Source organism: Nycticebus coucang, chromosome 1 (genome assembly GCF_027406575.1).
Source record: "Nycticebus coucang isolate mNycCou1 chromosome 1, mNycCou1.pri, whole genome shotgun sequence".
NCBI classification, from domain to species: Eukaryota; Metazoa; Chordata; class Mammalia; order Primates; family Lorisidae; genus Nycticebus; species Nycticebus coucang.
In genome coordinates, this window is record NC_069780.1 from 85,191,135 (window position 1) to 85,207,327 (window position 16,193).

The 16,193-nt window shown below is 37.8% G+C and overlaps 1 protein-coding gene across 1 annotated transcript in view; it reads left to right on the plus strand.

Moving 5' to 3' along the window:
* Positions 1 to 10,789, plus strand: part of TMEM144 (transmembrane protein 144) — a 36,592-nt gene extending 25,803 nt beyond the window's left edge. Inside the window, exons 12-13 of the mRNA XM_053583499.1 lie at positions 750 to 803; positions 7,898 to 10,789. Coding sequence (XP_053439474.1) covers positions 750 to 803; positions 7,898 to 7,981 — 138 coding nt within the window. The 3' untranslated portion in view covers positions 7,982 to 10,789. The remainder of the gene's footprint in view (positions 1 to 749; positions 804 to 7,897) is intronic.
* Positions 10,790 to 16,193: the final 5,404 nt, after the last annotated feature.

The following is a 16,193-nucleotide window of genomic DNA, read 5'->3' on the forward strand; positions in this document are numbered from 1 at the left end:
TCTACAAACACCATGATTAATCCAAATCTCAATATTTTTTCCTTCTTAGCTAAAAAAAAAAAAATTAGCACCAAACTTGAATAGCTCAAAGTTGTCAAGATGCAGAATCAGCTTTTTTCTTCACCCATTTTTTCTCATTTCTTTTGTCCCCTATAGTTCATTCTGTCTTGTCTCCTGGCCAGTAACCCTTGTTGTGATTTTTCTTACTTGGCTTTTTTTATATTCCCACAAAGCTTCCTTAAGCATTCATTAGAGTTTAATGCTAATTGCTTGACAGTAGTATCAGTTACATTTTTTCTTAAGCTGCTTCCATGTCCATATTATTTATCCGGCCTCCAAAAACATGACAGAATTGTTTCAGTTCTGAGATTCTCATGCTCAAGAATGTTCATACACTTTTTCTCATTAATCTCACGTCTAGTATCCTAAGGAACTACATCAATAGAAAAAATAAACTGTTTGCTCATGAAAATGATTTAATATAAATATATCACATTAAAGTATTCTGTGGCACAAAATATAGCATCATCAAAATAATAAAAATGAAAATAATGACAAAAAAAACCCAAAAAGTGTTTTTCACTTCATGTTACTTAAAGTTTAGCTTACCGTGGAATTTAGAGTTGAGATCATGGGTAGTTTTCCCTGAAAATATTTTTATATTATCTCCAATTTACTAGATTTACATAGAGTACAATTGTACTCTAATGTACAAATTTAATTAATTAAAGTTCTCATTTTTATTTAAGGGTCCAGGATTAATAGCTGCATTGTGGGGTGTCTTCATATTTAAGGAAATACAGGTATGTACAATAAAAGGAAGATTTAGAAAGTAGAAATAGATCCAAGTAAGAAAAGTGTTTGACATTATGTTTGCATAATGTTCTAAAAACCACGTGTGAGGCCTAAGCCAAGAGCAGATAACACATGAATGGTTTGGACACATAAAATGTTCAAAATGTTATAATACCTATGTAATTAGGCAAAAAAAAAAAATGCTGGTGCCATGATAATTATTATGAAACATTATGACTCTCTTTACCCTCACCTCCAAGGAAAGAATGCTTTAGGTGACTTTAATCTCCCTGAAGTAATTTTAGATAAATAGCCTTAAAAATGTGAAGAAGGGAAATTTGTTTAGAGGAAAATATAATAGATAAACAAGAGGAAATATTTTTTATCCTTAAGTTTCAAATATTCCTTGAGGTGAAGGGAATTTGGGACTAGAACTTTATATTGGTCCCTATGCCTCCCAGAGGCTTCCAGGTCAAACCAGCAACTTTATAGGAAAACAGTATGGTAACAAGTGGTTATTTCCATGACCCTTCCAAATATTAATGATGGGGATTTACAGTTCCATTCATCCGACAGTTCTTGTCAATTGCACGTGCATGTATTTTCACTAAAAATTGCTTTGCTGGGTGCGATGGTGGGTGCCTGTAGGCCCTGCTGTGTGGGAGGCTGAAACTGGAGGATCACTGGGGCCCAGGAGTTTGAGACCAGCCTAGACACCATAGCAAGAACCCGATTCTAAAAGGATAAACCAAGTATGGGATCGGGTGTCACACTGAGTTCAATTCCTAGCTCTGTCACAAACTAACTGCATGAACCTGACCAAGTCTCTTCACCTCTCCACATACAGTCCTCATCTGAAAAATGGGGATAAACACACCGAGAGCAGTAAGGTGCTCAGAACAGTGCCCAGAATACAGGAAATGCTCAGTCGGTTTCGGGGGTGAGCATCATATGACCTAGCCCAAACTGCAATAGAAAATAAAATGCACAAATCAGAGAGTGTCTCCGTTTTTAGCCAGGGCAGTGGTGTGTGCCTCCCACCTACTCTAGAGGGAGGCTATGATGGGGACATCACTTGAGCACAGGAGTTCGAGTCCAGTCTGGGCAACATAGCCAGACATTGTCTCTAAGAAAAAAAGAAAAAGAAAAAATTAATTAACCAAATTTTTTAAATCATGCTTTAGAACTCTTCCCAGTTACTTTTTTTGTGGGAAAAATCTCCACTTGAAGAATATCTGTAATTAGTATTTTGTATGAGTTTTTATTAAACACAACAGAGAACCAATAACTCTCTGTCAAGGAGCCATAGACACTCTCATTTCTGTGTTGATATCCAACTATAATAGCAAATAATTCTGGGTTTTTAGATCACCACTCCTAATTTCTGGGAATCATAAAGTCAATGTATTCCTAGCTGACCTTTAAAACTAATACTGAATTTTAGATTTAAAATATCATTCATTTCAACCATTCTAAGTGAAATATTTTGATTTGAACAGCCATAATATGATAATATAATTCCCAGATTTATATTAAAGCATGAAATATATGAAAATTATTTGGTTCACCACTACAATAATATCAAGTGAATTAAAAATCCTCTTAGCTGCAGAAAAGAACTCTTTAAAAACAAAATCCCTAACCAACTGGCCTAGATTTAATTTTTCAAAGTCTTTTAAAAGAATACTAAAGATATTCAGAAGATTTTTTTTCCCTAAAGACATCTCTTAAAAGAAATCTCAGACCAGGTAAATAAGTAATTTTTAAGACTAATTTACATGAACCAAGTAAAGGTTTAATTCAGGAATGCAAGGATGGTACATAATACATAAAATAAATAATGTTATTTACTGCCATATTAGAGAAACAGAAGAAAAGGATATGATCATAGATCGTATGTTAACCTCCTAATAAACTAGAAATAAAAGGAAGCTTTAGCTGGTACAGGACATCTATCAAACGCAGTGGCAAATATATACCTAAGGTGAAAATAAGAGTTCTCTGGAAGTCCAAGTTTACTTAGTTACCACTACTACTGAATATTTTCTATAGTTCTAGCTAATTTAAAAAGATAAGATGAAGAAATGAAAGGAACAAATATATAATAGGAAAATAAATGAGAAAATTATCATTTGCAAATAAAATTTTTAAAAATGTAGGAGAGTCAGCTGAAAAATCTTAAAGTCCAATAAGATCATTTAGTAACATTTGGGTTATCAGGTAAATATAAAATAAACAGTTTTCTAATATATCACCCTCAACTAATTAATAATAGGAAGATGCTATTAATGATGACTGCAAACATTACACAAATCTAAAAATAAAGTTGAATCATGTATTAGACTTATAAAATGTTATATTTTACTTTACTGTAAAAATTTACTGGAGATGTAAAAGATCAGAGGAAATGGGGAGGCTCACCCCATTCCTGATGAAACAACGAACTCACCATTATAACTGGGTGGTTCTCCCCAGTTGTATCCAGTGTGATCCCTATAAAATCCCAGGGAATCTCTTTATAGAATTTTCAGAGTAGGTTCTAAAGTTTGGCCAATTATTTATGTAAAAAAATAGGCAATAAATAAGATAAAAAAGCATGACAGCACATGTCCCATATTTCTGAAACATATGTAATTAATATCAGTTGGGAAATTTTCCTATAAAGTAATAATTTTAATACGTTAGAAATGACTGCTCTTTTCTATCTTATAAAATGACTAAGATAAAAATCACAAGTATTGAAAGAGAGGGCCAAGTTGAAAGAAAAGAGTTAAGTATTAACCTTTCTAGAGTTAAAAACAACACACTCAAAAAAAAAAACTTAGAAATTGGTCTACAGACAAAATTTAAGTGATGTTCGGTGGTACTTACTGTTGTATGTAAGATGCCTAATTGCCTCTTGACAGCTGAAGGATATGTTTTAAATACTTTACTTGGCAACCAGTTTAGGAAAGAGTCATGAAGCAAATACTAAAACCAAAATCTGATAAGAATATTTTTAGAGTATTGTTGTTAGAAACAAGACAAAACTCTCTAAGCTCTAAAGAAGAAAACAAAAGCAAAGCCTTTATCTTTATGCCTCTCAGGTCCTGTCAGGTATATAACATTACAGGAATCCTTGAAGATGCATACAGGAGAGCCTCTGTAAGTTGACCACCCAAAGGATGGTGACAAACTGGTCAACATCTGGAGGTGGACAACATAAGGAACTAGGCCTACTGTGCTGTCACGTACACACGGTGCATGGCTGGTCTCTGAAGATTAGGTCAATTTAAGGAGGTGGTCAGTGCAGGGAGGAGGTTCTACTGTATTTAAAAGTCAACAATGTACCCCTACAAGGACCTAATCTGAATTCCAAGCACCTTTTGTGTGAAAGAGTTAAATTATTCTCTTTAATTTTTATGCCCTCAGTTGGATGTTTTTGTACTTCTGATGCTCTTTTTTCTTTTCTTTCTTTTTTTTTCTTTTCTTTCCTTTCCTTTCTTTTCTTTTCTTTCTTTTTGTTTCTTTCTTTCTTTTCTTTTTTTTTTTTTAATTGAGACAGAGTCTCACTCTGTTGCCCCAGGCTAGAGTGCAGTGATGTCATAGCTCACAGCAACCTCTAACTCCTGGGCTCAGTGATCCTCTCGCCTCAGCTTCCAAAATAGCTGGACTATAGGTGCCCACCACCATGCCTGGCTAGTTGTTCTCAGAGACCGGGTCTTATCTCACTCTTGCACGGGCTGGTCTGGAACTCCTGGGCTTAAGCAATCCCCCGCCAGCCCTCCACCCCCGCCTCTGCCTCCCAGAGTGTTAGAATTATAGGCATGAGCCATGGCACTCAGCCTCTGATGCTGTTTTATATCTGATATCTGTTACACTTTGAGAATATTTTTTAGAATATTTCACTTTTAAGCTAGATAGACATTATATTTTTACCAGTTTTTACTGTATGTCTACAGTGATACTAAAGCAGGGAATGAAACCACAGTAATTTATAGTGAATAGCTACTCCCATATGAAGAATGAAATGGTCTATTATCTTAGCAGCTACTCAGGATATCAAAGTTAAAAACTTGCTGTGGAAAGGATGTTAGTATGCTCTTCCCAGGGGTTAACAATCACCTCTGATAAAGGCAAGCTATTGCTATTGCCCAGGGACAGTCAGTGTTTTTCTCTAAGAAACTGGACAGTTTGGGCAGATCCTTAACTTTGAAGGAGAACAATCACTTCTACTCCCCGAGAATATCAGTCTTCAGTCTATGTAGGTAATAAAATAGGACTTAGCAATTCACATAATTAAATTGCAGAGTGCTTATAATTGAAGCCCCCTTTTTTAATTTACATAATTACATCAATTTCTAATTCACAAAGTATGTTAGGGAATCACCTGAGTGTATTTATTCTTTGAACAAAAATGTATGGAGTGCCTATTCTGCATTAGTGCCAGTACCCAGGTTAAGACTGCACTCTTCAAAACTAAGAAAAAGATGTTGGGAAATCTAAAGCCGGGTGTGTATGTGTGTGTGTGAAGAGAGAGAGAGAGAGAAAGAGAAAGACAGGAGTTGAATTAAGTTGCTCTCCCCTTGGCGAGGCTGAGGGCGCTGACTGTCACTATTGGCACCTCTGACGAGAGTGGCCTCTGTTAGTGCTGAGGATGATAGTGAATCAGACGAGTCAACTGGCCCCCATCAAAGACCTGTCTCTGGCATCAGAGTCAAATTAATCCACTCTATCCTAATTCCTTATTGTGATGAGGAAATTGTGTGTGTGTCTGTGTGTGTGTGTACAGTAGGTCTACAGAGGTGTTTTGTTTATGTATTAATTGACATTAATCTTGAGAGTTACTAATACAAAAGAGCAGTTTCCGTGGCAGTCTTCCCATTACCATCCATCCTGGACTTGGTTTCCTCTCTGTCTGCGCTATCCCGATTTGTAACCTCTACTCTCTGCTTCTTTGAGTAAACTGGAAACACAGAGGTCTAAGGAAGTGTGAGGGAAGGAGGTGGGATGAGACCAGACCACACCCTTCCAGAGAGAGTTCCATCCCCTGTGGAGCCAGGAGAGTGGTGTGAGCCCCCCCGCCTTCACTCTGCATGGTCTGGCTGAAGGAGCCCTGATTTGGGTACCTGTTCCTCACTGACTTCTTTGGGCCCTGGGGAGATCTTGTGAATCCAGGTCAGCCCCAGAGATTAGCCCTTGACAGAGCCCAGGGTACTGATCCCCACAAAGAGTTGGTCAGTTCTCTCCCCAGAGACACAATGTTCCATTCCCACTGCCTTCCCTGAAGTTTTGCCCAACTGTGGACAGTGTGAGGCTGTTAGCCTGGCACACTCCAGTGGCTAAAATTTTCAAAAGAGAGTGAGGCCATTGGCCCTCCCTGTTCACTGCAGACTCGAAACAGGCAGGATGCCTACCACTGTTACAGGTGCCACCTCTCCATTCCGCTTTTATCCTCCAGAACCTGTGTGTGGCTACTAAATAACTTATAAATATATCATTGTTAAGTTTCCTTTTGGAAAAAAGCTAATAATAGAATTATATGAATAGACTATTGGAAATTCTGAATATAATCTTAGATCATGTATCTAAAATTAGAGGTGCTAGTCCCATTTTACATGGTGACGTTGATGCCTCCTCTTAGAATAACGGGGTCTATCTTTAAGGGGTACACGTAAGGACACACTGGCAGTCATGCCAAGGGGAATGGCCAGGACCATGTGGGAGTTTTAAACCATTCCATATGGAAAACGGCCAAAGAGCTAAAGTATTGAAAAGAAAACCTTAGGGGATATAAGATAGTTGTTTTTCAATGTTTGATGATTTATCTTGTAGGAGAGATACTAAAATCAACCTATCTTTACCCCTAGAGCTAGGACATAAAAGAAATTAAATATTTCTGCTTAACAGAGAAAGACATTTCTTTGTTAATCCAAAGAAGAGCTGGGCTACATAGGGACGTGGTTATGTCCCATCTTTAAGACAGTGTCCCGTGCAGAGCGGAACGAGTCAAACGTGGGCGTTCTTCACACCCTCCGTGTCCCTTCCTCACCCTTCTCCTCCCTTTCCTATACTCCACCTGTGCTTCCTCATCTTCCCCCTTCTGGCGTCCATCTGCCCTTCCAATTTGTTCTCCATCCTACCTACCAAAAAAGTGTAGGCTTTAAAAACTCAAATCTAGCCAGTCACAGCGGCTCACGCCTGTAATCCCAGCACTCTGGGAGGCCGAGGCGTGTGAATCACTGAGCTCAGGAGTTTGAAAGCAGCCTGAGCTGGAGCGAGACCCCGTCTCTACTAAAAATAGAAAAACTAGCCAGATGTTGTGGTGGGCACCTCAGCTGCTTGGGAGGCTGAGGCAGGAGGATCACATGGTGAGCCCAGGAGTCTGAGGTTGCTGTGAGCTAGGTTGACATCGCGACAGTCTACTGAGGGCAACCAAGTAAGACTATCTCAATTAAAAAAAAAAAATTCAAAGCTAAAATTTCCACCACATCCACCAGCCAGTTCTTTTCACATATTCCCATTTCTTGGGAAAAATAGAACCTAACAGTGCAACATCTGCCTGGCCCATCCCTCTTACCCTCATCGTGCCCCACCTGACTCCCATTGCTCTGATCACTCAGAACTTCTTTCTGTCCCTAGAAAGTATCTTGTCTTCCCTTCCAAGGGGAAGGAAATTCTTTCTACCTGGAATCTCTCCTTGCTGCCTCCGTCACCTGGCCAAGTCACTGATCCTTGTAGTTGGAAGCTCAACTCACTACCTTTCAAGCCAGCGTTGTTAACATTCCTATGACACGCTCCCATACAGGCATGGTGATCTGCTTATTAGTGCCACTCACCTGTTGTAACATTCTTTTTAGTGATTATTTGATTAATTCCTCTCATATGATTAGTGGTTAAAGGCCACTGCTGATGCCTAGTGGGTAGCCATACGTATTTACTGAATGGGTAAATTAGCTCTTGTGGGTTTCATAAGAATCTAGATGATTTCTTGGAGGGAATAGCAAAAAACCATACAGGGGGCAAAAACAGATAGTAAGGTTCCTAGAAATCTTAAGAGTCTGTAAACTTTATTTGATTCAGGTTTTCTTCATTGCCATTATTATTTTTTTTTATTACTCAGGGTCTACGAAACTACCTATTAATGATGCTTGCATTTTGCATCATCTTGACTGGAGCCCTATGCACCGCTTTTTCTAAACGCTAACCATCACCAGACCAGCAGGTGGCAGCAGTGATTAAGAGAATACCTCTATGGAACACCAGCGAAGCAAGCTCAGAACAGGGTTCATTTTCCTAACAGCAAATGGGTCTCAACCACTCTTGCAATGGGCAAATGATTTTTTTCTCCCACAAATGTGAGAAGAAAAACTGAGTTTCGGTCAAGATAAAATTGAAAAATTCTGAGTGTTCATGAAGGTAGGATTTCTCTAAGTGACCAAAAGTTCTCCATTGTATTAATAATAACAGCGGTACGTCTGAGGGTGCTCTTTTTACCACAATGCGTGCTTCACGTTGCATAACCTAGAAAAACAGTATGGAGTTTTTATACAAAGAATTGACAGTGCAAATTTCTCATTTATGATTCTCATTAATGAAGTGAAGCAGAAAATACTTTATAAGGGGGAGGGGGAAGAAAACTTACTTTATAATGGAATTAAACTCCAAAGATGTCTGGACCCTTTGCTAGATAAAGTAAATGTCACAACTGGTAACTGAAAATTAAAAAACACATTTCATTATTTATAGAAAAAAACATTTCTACTTTAAATTAATATTGTGTCATCACATACCCATTTTAGCTCAAAATGCATTTGATTATCTCTGGATAAAATCTATCCTCAGAGAACAAAAATATGCCAATTAAGAATATGTGCATAGGGCGGCGCCTGTGGCTCAGTGAGTAGGGCACTGGCCCCATATACCAAGGGTGGAGGGTTCAAGCCCAACCCCAGCCAAACTGCAACAAAAAAATATACCAGGCGTTGTGGCAGGCGCCTGTAGTCCCAGCTACTCAGGAGGCTGAGGCAAGAGAATCGCCTAAGCCCAGGAGTTGGAGGTTGCTGTGAGCCATGTGATGCCACAGCCCTCTACCCAGAGCAACAAAGTGAAACTGTCTCTACACACACACACACACACACACACACACAGAATATGTGCATAATACAATGCATTTACAAGTATGCACACACACAAATACACACGCACACATATGTATTTGTATGTTGTGTTCCAAATGTGGGTGAAATTCTAGAGATGCTAAAGTGAGGTTCTTGCCGATCTTAATTTAAAGTGGCCAACACTCTCTTGAAAGTACTTTTTTTCTGAAATATATTTTTCTAAAATGCTTTTAACAGGAGGTTTTCCTGTTTTCTTTCTGTTTTCCCTGGTGTTTAAAGTAGGCAAAAGAAAATGACAGACGTGCTGGTAATATGTCTTTAAGAAAACTAACTGGACATGCTAGAATAATAGTATTTATGAGGATGGTTTGGAAACTCTTTAAATTACAGAACCCTTTTCAAATGTAAATTTCACCCTTCCCACCTAACAGCAGTCTGTGTTACTTCCTGTGCAGGAGAAACAAAACAGCGTTCTCCCTAATTGCATGGACTCTGAAGCCAGCGTACGGTGGGTTTAAATCCCATCTCGGCTTCATCTTAGTTATGTGACTCTGGACAAGATCCTAAGCTCCTTGTATCAGATTCCTCATCTGTAAAGTGGGGTAAATGATAGCACCTATTTCATATGGTTATCGTGTGGTTGAAATTAAAATCTGTATGGTCCTGACTGTCCGGTACTTGGCAAACACTATGTTAATTATTATGCATTTTCAAAGAAAACAAAAGTGTGGACTGGAGAATGGAAAATGCCACGGAAGAGCTACTACCCTCTACACCTTCCCATGGAAACAATTATTTACTACTCTTCCGTAAGAATGCTATTTTAAATTATACTGGAGTTTCTGTGTAATTATTGAATTGCTACTACAAATAAATATTTGATTGTAAAATGAGTCATTAAGTTATGCTGATAAACTTTGAATAAATTGCCATGATATGAAAGCCATTTGTCTCCTTTTAATTGTATTTTAGACTGAACGTATTTTATATTGGAGAACTTTTAATTATTCTTCAGCTGAGAGTGCCAGTTTATATGAAAATTTTAAAGGTGAAGTAAAGCAGTTACAGAAGAAAAACAAACAAAAATCTATTACAGCTACATAGTTTCTGCTACCAGACAAGTCTATTTCAAAATGGTTAGCAAACAAGCAAATTATTTCTTAGAGATTACTCCAAATGGGCGATTGCCAAATACCCATTTGTTTGCTAATCTTAGGAAGTGAATACCTAATTCCCTTGAAGTTTTGAGGTTCTATTTTTTCTTGTTTAATATGGCCAAATTCTTGTGTTCATTTAATTTTTGTAGGTGTGGCTTTCTGTCTTACTTTATCTGAAATGACTCTACTGAAGAGATTCTGCCACCTTGTGTACAGACATAGCACTACATTAGGTACACGAACAGCCTAATAAGGCCAGCATCCAGATTGGGGGAATTTTCTGTTATAGGAACATAAAATCCTAAGAAGTCTTAAAGGAGTAATAGCACACACAGCATTTTCCCTGAGCTACCAAATCTCCTTCTAGTCCTGTTGTACTGATTTATTTGTACTTTTACTAACTACTTGACCCATACGTCTCAATATTGACAGAGTTGAAAAACGCATTGAATGACAATGACAAGTTACAGAACTATGTGCATAAACATGATACCATTTAGGTAAATTTTTAGTAACCAAAACAATATATATAATTCTATCAATACATATATATCAGACTCATAATAATGATTGTTTCTTGTGAAGGTGTATGAGATCAGAAGAATGGCAATATTGGGTTCAGGGATAACTTTAGCATTATCTGTAATATTCAATTTTTTATGAATATATATATATGTGTGTTCTTCCATATATGTTAAATAATCAATAGGATGAAAGCTCCAAAGCATATATTTAAATGTTAAAGTGATTAATTTGGATAAAGAGATTATTGGTGAACGGGTTTTTTCCCCTTTTTTCTTTTTAAATTTTCAAAACATCACATGGACACATACATAAACATACACATGGAGAGGAAGATCAAGACAAAGTTGGGAAATTTTCCAACTGAAGAGTCCTACTCCTTAGAGACAGATGCCACAAACTCACTTTCCTAGCCTCCCTTGCACCTAGCATGTAATACCTGTTTACATATTAAAATGCAAAGTGAATTTCCATTTTTTGCAAGTGTATTTGGCGATCTTTAATAATAATTTTGCTCTAGATTTTTTGTAATTATGACACACTTTCATATGTGAAAGATTTAAGAGAATTTTAAGACAACTGAAGTTATTTTAAAATTAAAGTATATTAGCTTTCACTCCTTGAAAAAGAGAAAGAAAATAAAAGAATAAGTATTTATTGAATTTTATGAACATTTTATAATTATTCTGTTTACATGCAATTCTTTTTTTGGTGAAAAATATTAGCACCTGGATGTCATAACATCACATTATCTCTCTCTTGCTCTTCTTCTTCTTTTTATTTTATTTTATTTTATTTTATTTTATTTTATTTTATTTAACTCTCACTTTATACCTCCAAGAGTTTGCTGCTCAGGTCTATTTTCATTTCAGTTCTAAAGACTACAGTCAACTCTCATATCTGTAGATTCCTCATCTGTGGATTCAACAGCCATGGATTGAAAGCATTCAGAAAAATAATTGCATCTCTAATGAACCTGTGTTGACTTTTTTTCTTGTCACTATCCTATGAATAATACAATATAACAACAGTGGCTCAGTCGGTAAGGCACCGGCCCCATATACCGAGGGTGGCGGGTTCAAACCCGGCCCCGGCTGAACTGCAAACCAAAAAATAGCCGGGCATTGTGGCGGGCGCCTGTAGTCCCAGCTACTCGGGAGGCTGAGGCAAGAGAATCGCTTCAGCCCAGGAGTTGGAGGTTGCTGTGAGCTGTGTGACGCCACGGCACTCTACCGAGGGCAATAAAGTGAGACTCTGTCTCTACAAAAAAAAAAACAAGAAAAACAATTTACATATCATTCATGTTGTATTAGGTATTATGAATAATCTAAAGATGATTTAAGTATGTATACGGAAAAATGTACATAGGTTATATGCAAGTGCTGTGGCATTTTACATCAGGCACATGAGTCAATTTTGGTATCCACAGGGATCCTACAACCAACCAACCACAGGTACTGAAGGATGACTGTATTTCTTTCTCTAATAATAAAATGTCTAACACAATGCATGCTAACAAGATCTATGAAATCAAACAAAAATCACAACTTTCCAATGGAAAATTTTCTAGCAAGGCCTAATGAAGTCAATTGCTGAAAAAACTGGAAAGGAAGGTGAGAATATTTTCCTAGGTGGGGAAGTGGGCTATAGCGAGTTAGAGCCCAATTTACTAGAGCATTACACGTGGCTTTCTAAAGAGGCTAATTGGTTTTGCAAAGGCAACAAATGTGTTTTTTCATTTTCTCTTTGCAACAAGATACTTGCAAACACTGTTTCTAGCTCACTTGTTCTTTATTTAACTATTGAATTTATAAATACTTCTTTTGCATAAATCATAATTTCTTGATTACGTGAAACACCCCTCAAGTAATTTTTTTTTTTTTTTTTTTTTGGTCTGGGGCCAGGTTTGAAACTGCCACCTCCAGTATATGGGGCTGGCGCCCTACTCCTTTGAGCCACAGGAGCCGCCCCCCTCAAATAATTTTTTCCAATAAAGAAGTCTTTATTATCTCCTTTTCTCCACAAATATTTGAGAATTATATCGGTTTCATATGCATGTAACAGCTAAAATTACTGTGACCTCACTAAAAGTAAAAATGGTTTAACACACTTTTTATGTTTCAAGAACTTACATTGCCCGGTATAGATGGGGAGAAAGGGGCCTTAAAAAAAAAATAAATCATGGATCCTGAAGATCCTCTTATAGTTTGTCTAAAATTTATTAACCAATAATTCTTTTAAAAACAGATTCTATTAGCTTAACAATCATAGATTTGGACACTCTTTAGTTTCCCTTCCTCTTAGATAAGATTTATTAAGACACCCAATCATAGAACTGCCCCACTTTCTAATAGCATCAATCCAGAGCAAAGCCTGCTTCCTTAAACCCACCCCCAAATTCTCTAATACAAGCCCCAATTCTAACAGGGCTTTTCTAACACCCTTCAGCTACCAACATTCACAAAATAGAGAAAAGAGGAACATGTTGAAGAGCATGACAAGAAAAATATCAGCAAAATATTCAAGTATGGGAAACTAACAGACAAATGGTGGCCTGCCTCCTTTAGCAAATTAGAGATGAACAGTAGACCCTCCATTGTGGACCACCTCCCTGTACTGACCACCTCAAGTTGACCTGATTTTCATAGACCAGACATGCACCACATGTACACATCAGTACAGTAGGCCTAGTTCCTTACCTTGACCGCCTCTATATGCTGCCCAGTTTGTTACAGTCCCCTAGGTGTCAACTTACAAAGCTTATACTGTCTATAAACACATACACGGCTGACCCTTGAACAACACAGGTTTGGGGCACTGACCTGCAGGATAAAATTTTTTTTTCTTTCAAAAATAATTAATGATCTTTAATAATTTTCTTTTTTTCTCTTAATTTTTTATTAAAGTATAACTGTGTACATTAATGCATTTATGGGGTACAATGTGCTGATTTTATATACAATTTGGAATGCTTACATCAAACTGTTTAACATAGCCTTTACCTCACTTAATTATTGCGTTAAGACATTTATACTCTTAATATATTTGACATGTATCCTTGCAATATGCACCATAGATTAGGTCCCACCGATTACCGTCCCTCCAGCCGGCCTCCTCCCTCCCCTCCCCTCGCCCTCTTCTTCCCTCCTTGGTCCTGGGCTATAGTTGTGTTTTGCCTTTCGTATGAAAGTGTGGGTGATTATATATTGGTTTCATGATAGTACTGAGTACATTGGATACTTCCATTCTTGAGATACTTTACTAAGAACATGTTCCAGCTGCATCCATGTAGACATAAAAGAAGTAAAGTCTCCATCTTTTTATGGCTGCATAATAATCCATGGTATACATATACCACAGTTTATTAAGCCACACGTGGCTTGATGGGCACTTGGGCTTCTTCTATGTCTTAGTAATTATGAATTGGGCTACAACTCTTAACTCCTCAACTACTTAGCTACCAATAGTCTGCTGCTGGCCTGGAGCCTTACCGACAACCAGCAGTCAAGTAACATATATTCTATATGTTTTATTGTATTCTTATTGTTGGTGGGTTCCAAGTCTCAAGCCCTGCGTTGGGCACCAAATGTCAGGGTCCCGCCCCAAGGGCAGGGTCCGCTAAGACCTGTGGAACTGGCACAACCGACTAAAGAAATATAAAATTAGGAACGACAATAAAGAGACACAAGACACAGAATAGACAATAAAGAGACACAAGACACAGAATTTTCAAAGGTGGGAGCTCAGGGGACCAATGCCTGTTTGTGGGTTCAGGTGAGTGGCTCCAGTCTTTGTTCCACAGCTCTTATTGAAACCTCTTTGCCCAGATGGTAAGCTGAGGGAGCGAACGAAAGACAAAGTAGTTTCTTTGAGTGAGCTACCAGCTCCTATTTTTATTATTATTAATTTTAAAGATTTGAATAGTTTTGGAGCATCTGAAACTTGAGCCTTGTGTGGGGGCAGCCTCCTGTCTGGAGTCACACACAGATTCTTAGGGAGGCGTCAAACTCCGCTAGGTCACTGTGGAGTAAAACACCACTGGTGTTAATCTCCTCTGAGGAATTAGTGGGAGAGGCTTTTTCCTCTTATCACTACTACAGAGGATTTTTCTCTGTGATAAGAGGTGTTTAGCTTTACTGCCCGTATCTCAGAGCTCAAGTTACTCCCTTGGTTTCTGTCCTAGCCCAGTGCAAATCTCCACAATGGGTATCTCCTTTTTTGTTTAGTGGGCAGGAAACATCCTAGAAAAGATGTATCTTTTCTAGGACACTGTCATAGCCTCTTCTATGACCGTTATGCTTCTCAGAGTGCCACAGATTCAGCAGGGTATTGGTGTAAGCTGTATCCCCAACAGGCCAGTGTGTCAGGAAAGACCGGAAACTTGTTCAGATAAGAAATTTAGCAATGACTAGCTAAAAAGTAAACTAGCTGACTTTTCTGTATTCTGATTCCTTCAGCTTACTTTTTTTTTTTTCCTTTGCAGTTTTTGGCTGGAGCTGGGTTTGAACCTGCCACCTCCAGCATATGGGGCCGGTGCCCTACTCCTTTGAGCCACAGGCGCCACCCTCAGCTTACTTTTAATTTTCCTGTTTTCTGAGGGTACCCTCCCCTGTCAAGAATGGGATCTTCGCTCCCCATTCTTCCTATACTTACAATAAAGTAAGCTAGAGAAAAGAAAATGTTGTTAAGAAAATGATAAGGAAAATAAATTTACAGTACCATGCTCTATTTGTCAATGCTAAAAGTTTAGATCCTCTGTTCACGAGACAGTTCACGTGTCTGAAGTGGTGGCAATCACAGCTGCAGACCTCAAGCTATGGTACATATCAAGCAATTCCACTTGTTCTTGTGGTATCGTGACTTTTCTCTGCTTCTTGGGAGCACTTCCATTGTCATTGATGGCACTTCATACGGGTCCCATGGGGATTATTCAAGGTTTACAGCATTGCACTAAAAATTATGAAAAATACTCAAGAAGCTCTGAAGATCGCTTTTTACTGCTCTATGCAATTTACAGTAGAAACAAAGTGCTCCTGTAGAGATGATTAGTGTCACACAAACACACCACTTGATCTCACCTCAACAGCAATAGGAGGTGGCTACAAAATTATAACACTACAATATTTACTACAGTTAATTTTAGACAGTTATGATTTAATGCTGCATATTTCCATTTGTTTCTTTTAACTGTAAATGGTCCCAGATATGATTTACAAATGTGTGTAAGTTTTGACAAATTTTAACTTTTTCGAATAGATTTGTGTATGTTTTATGATAGTAAGTGATAAAATAGACTAGTATCTGCATGTATTTTATGTACTTAAAACATACTTGCCTTTTAAAAAAGTTTTTTTGAAATAAGGCTATGTTGTACCTGCAAGATTTTTCCAAATGGTCACAAACCTCCAAAGAATTTTCCAGTGTATTTATTTAAAAAAAAAAAAAAAAAAAACATGGGGGTTACAGGGGGTGGTACACCTTTGGGGGGTGGAACACTATTATGGAAGGGTCTTTATCTGGAAAAAGCAATCAATGTAAAAAAGATTCATGCATAAGTGGACCCTCTCAGTTCAAACCCGTGGTGTTCAAGGTTAAATTGTATATATGTACACGCGTATGT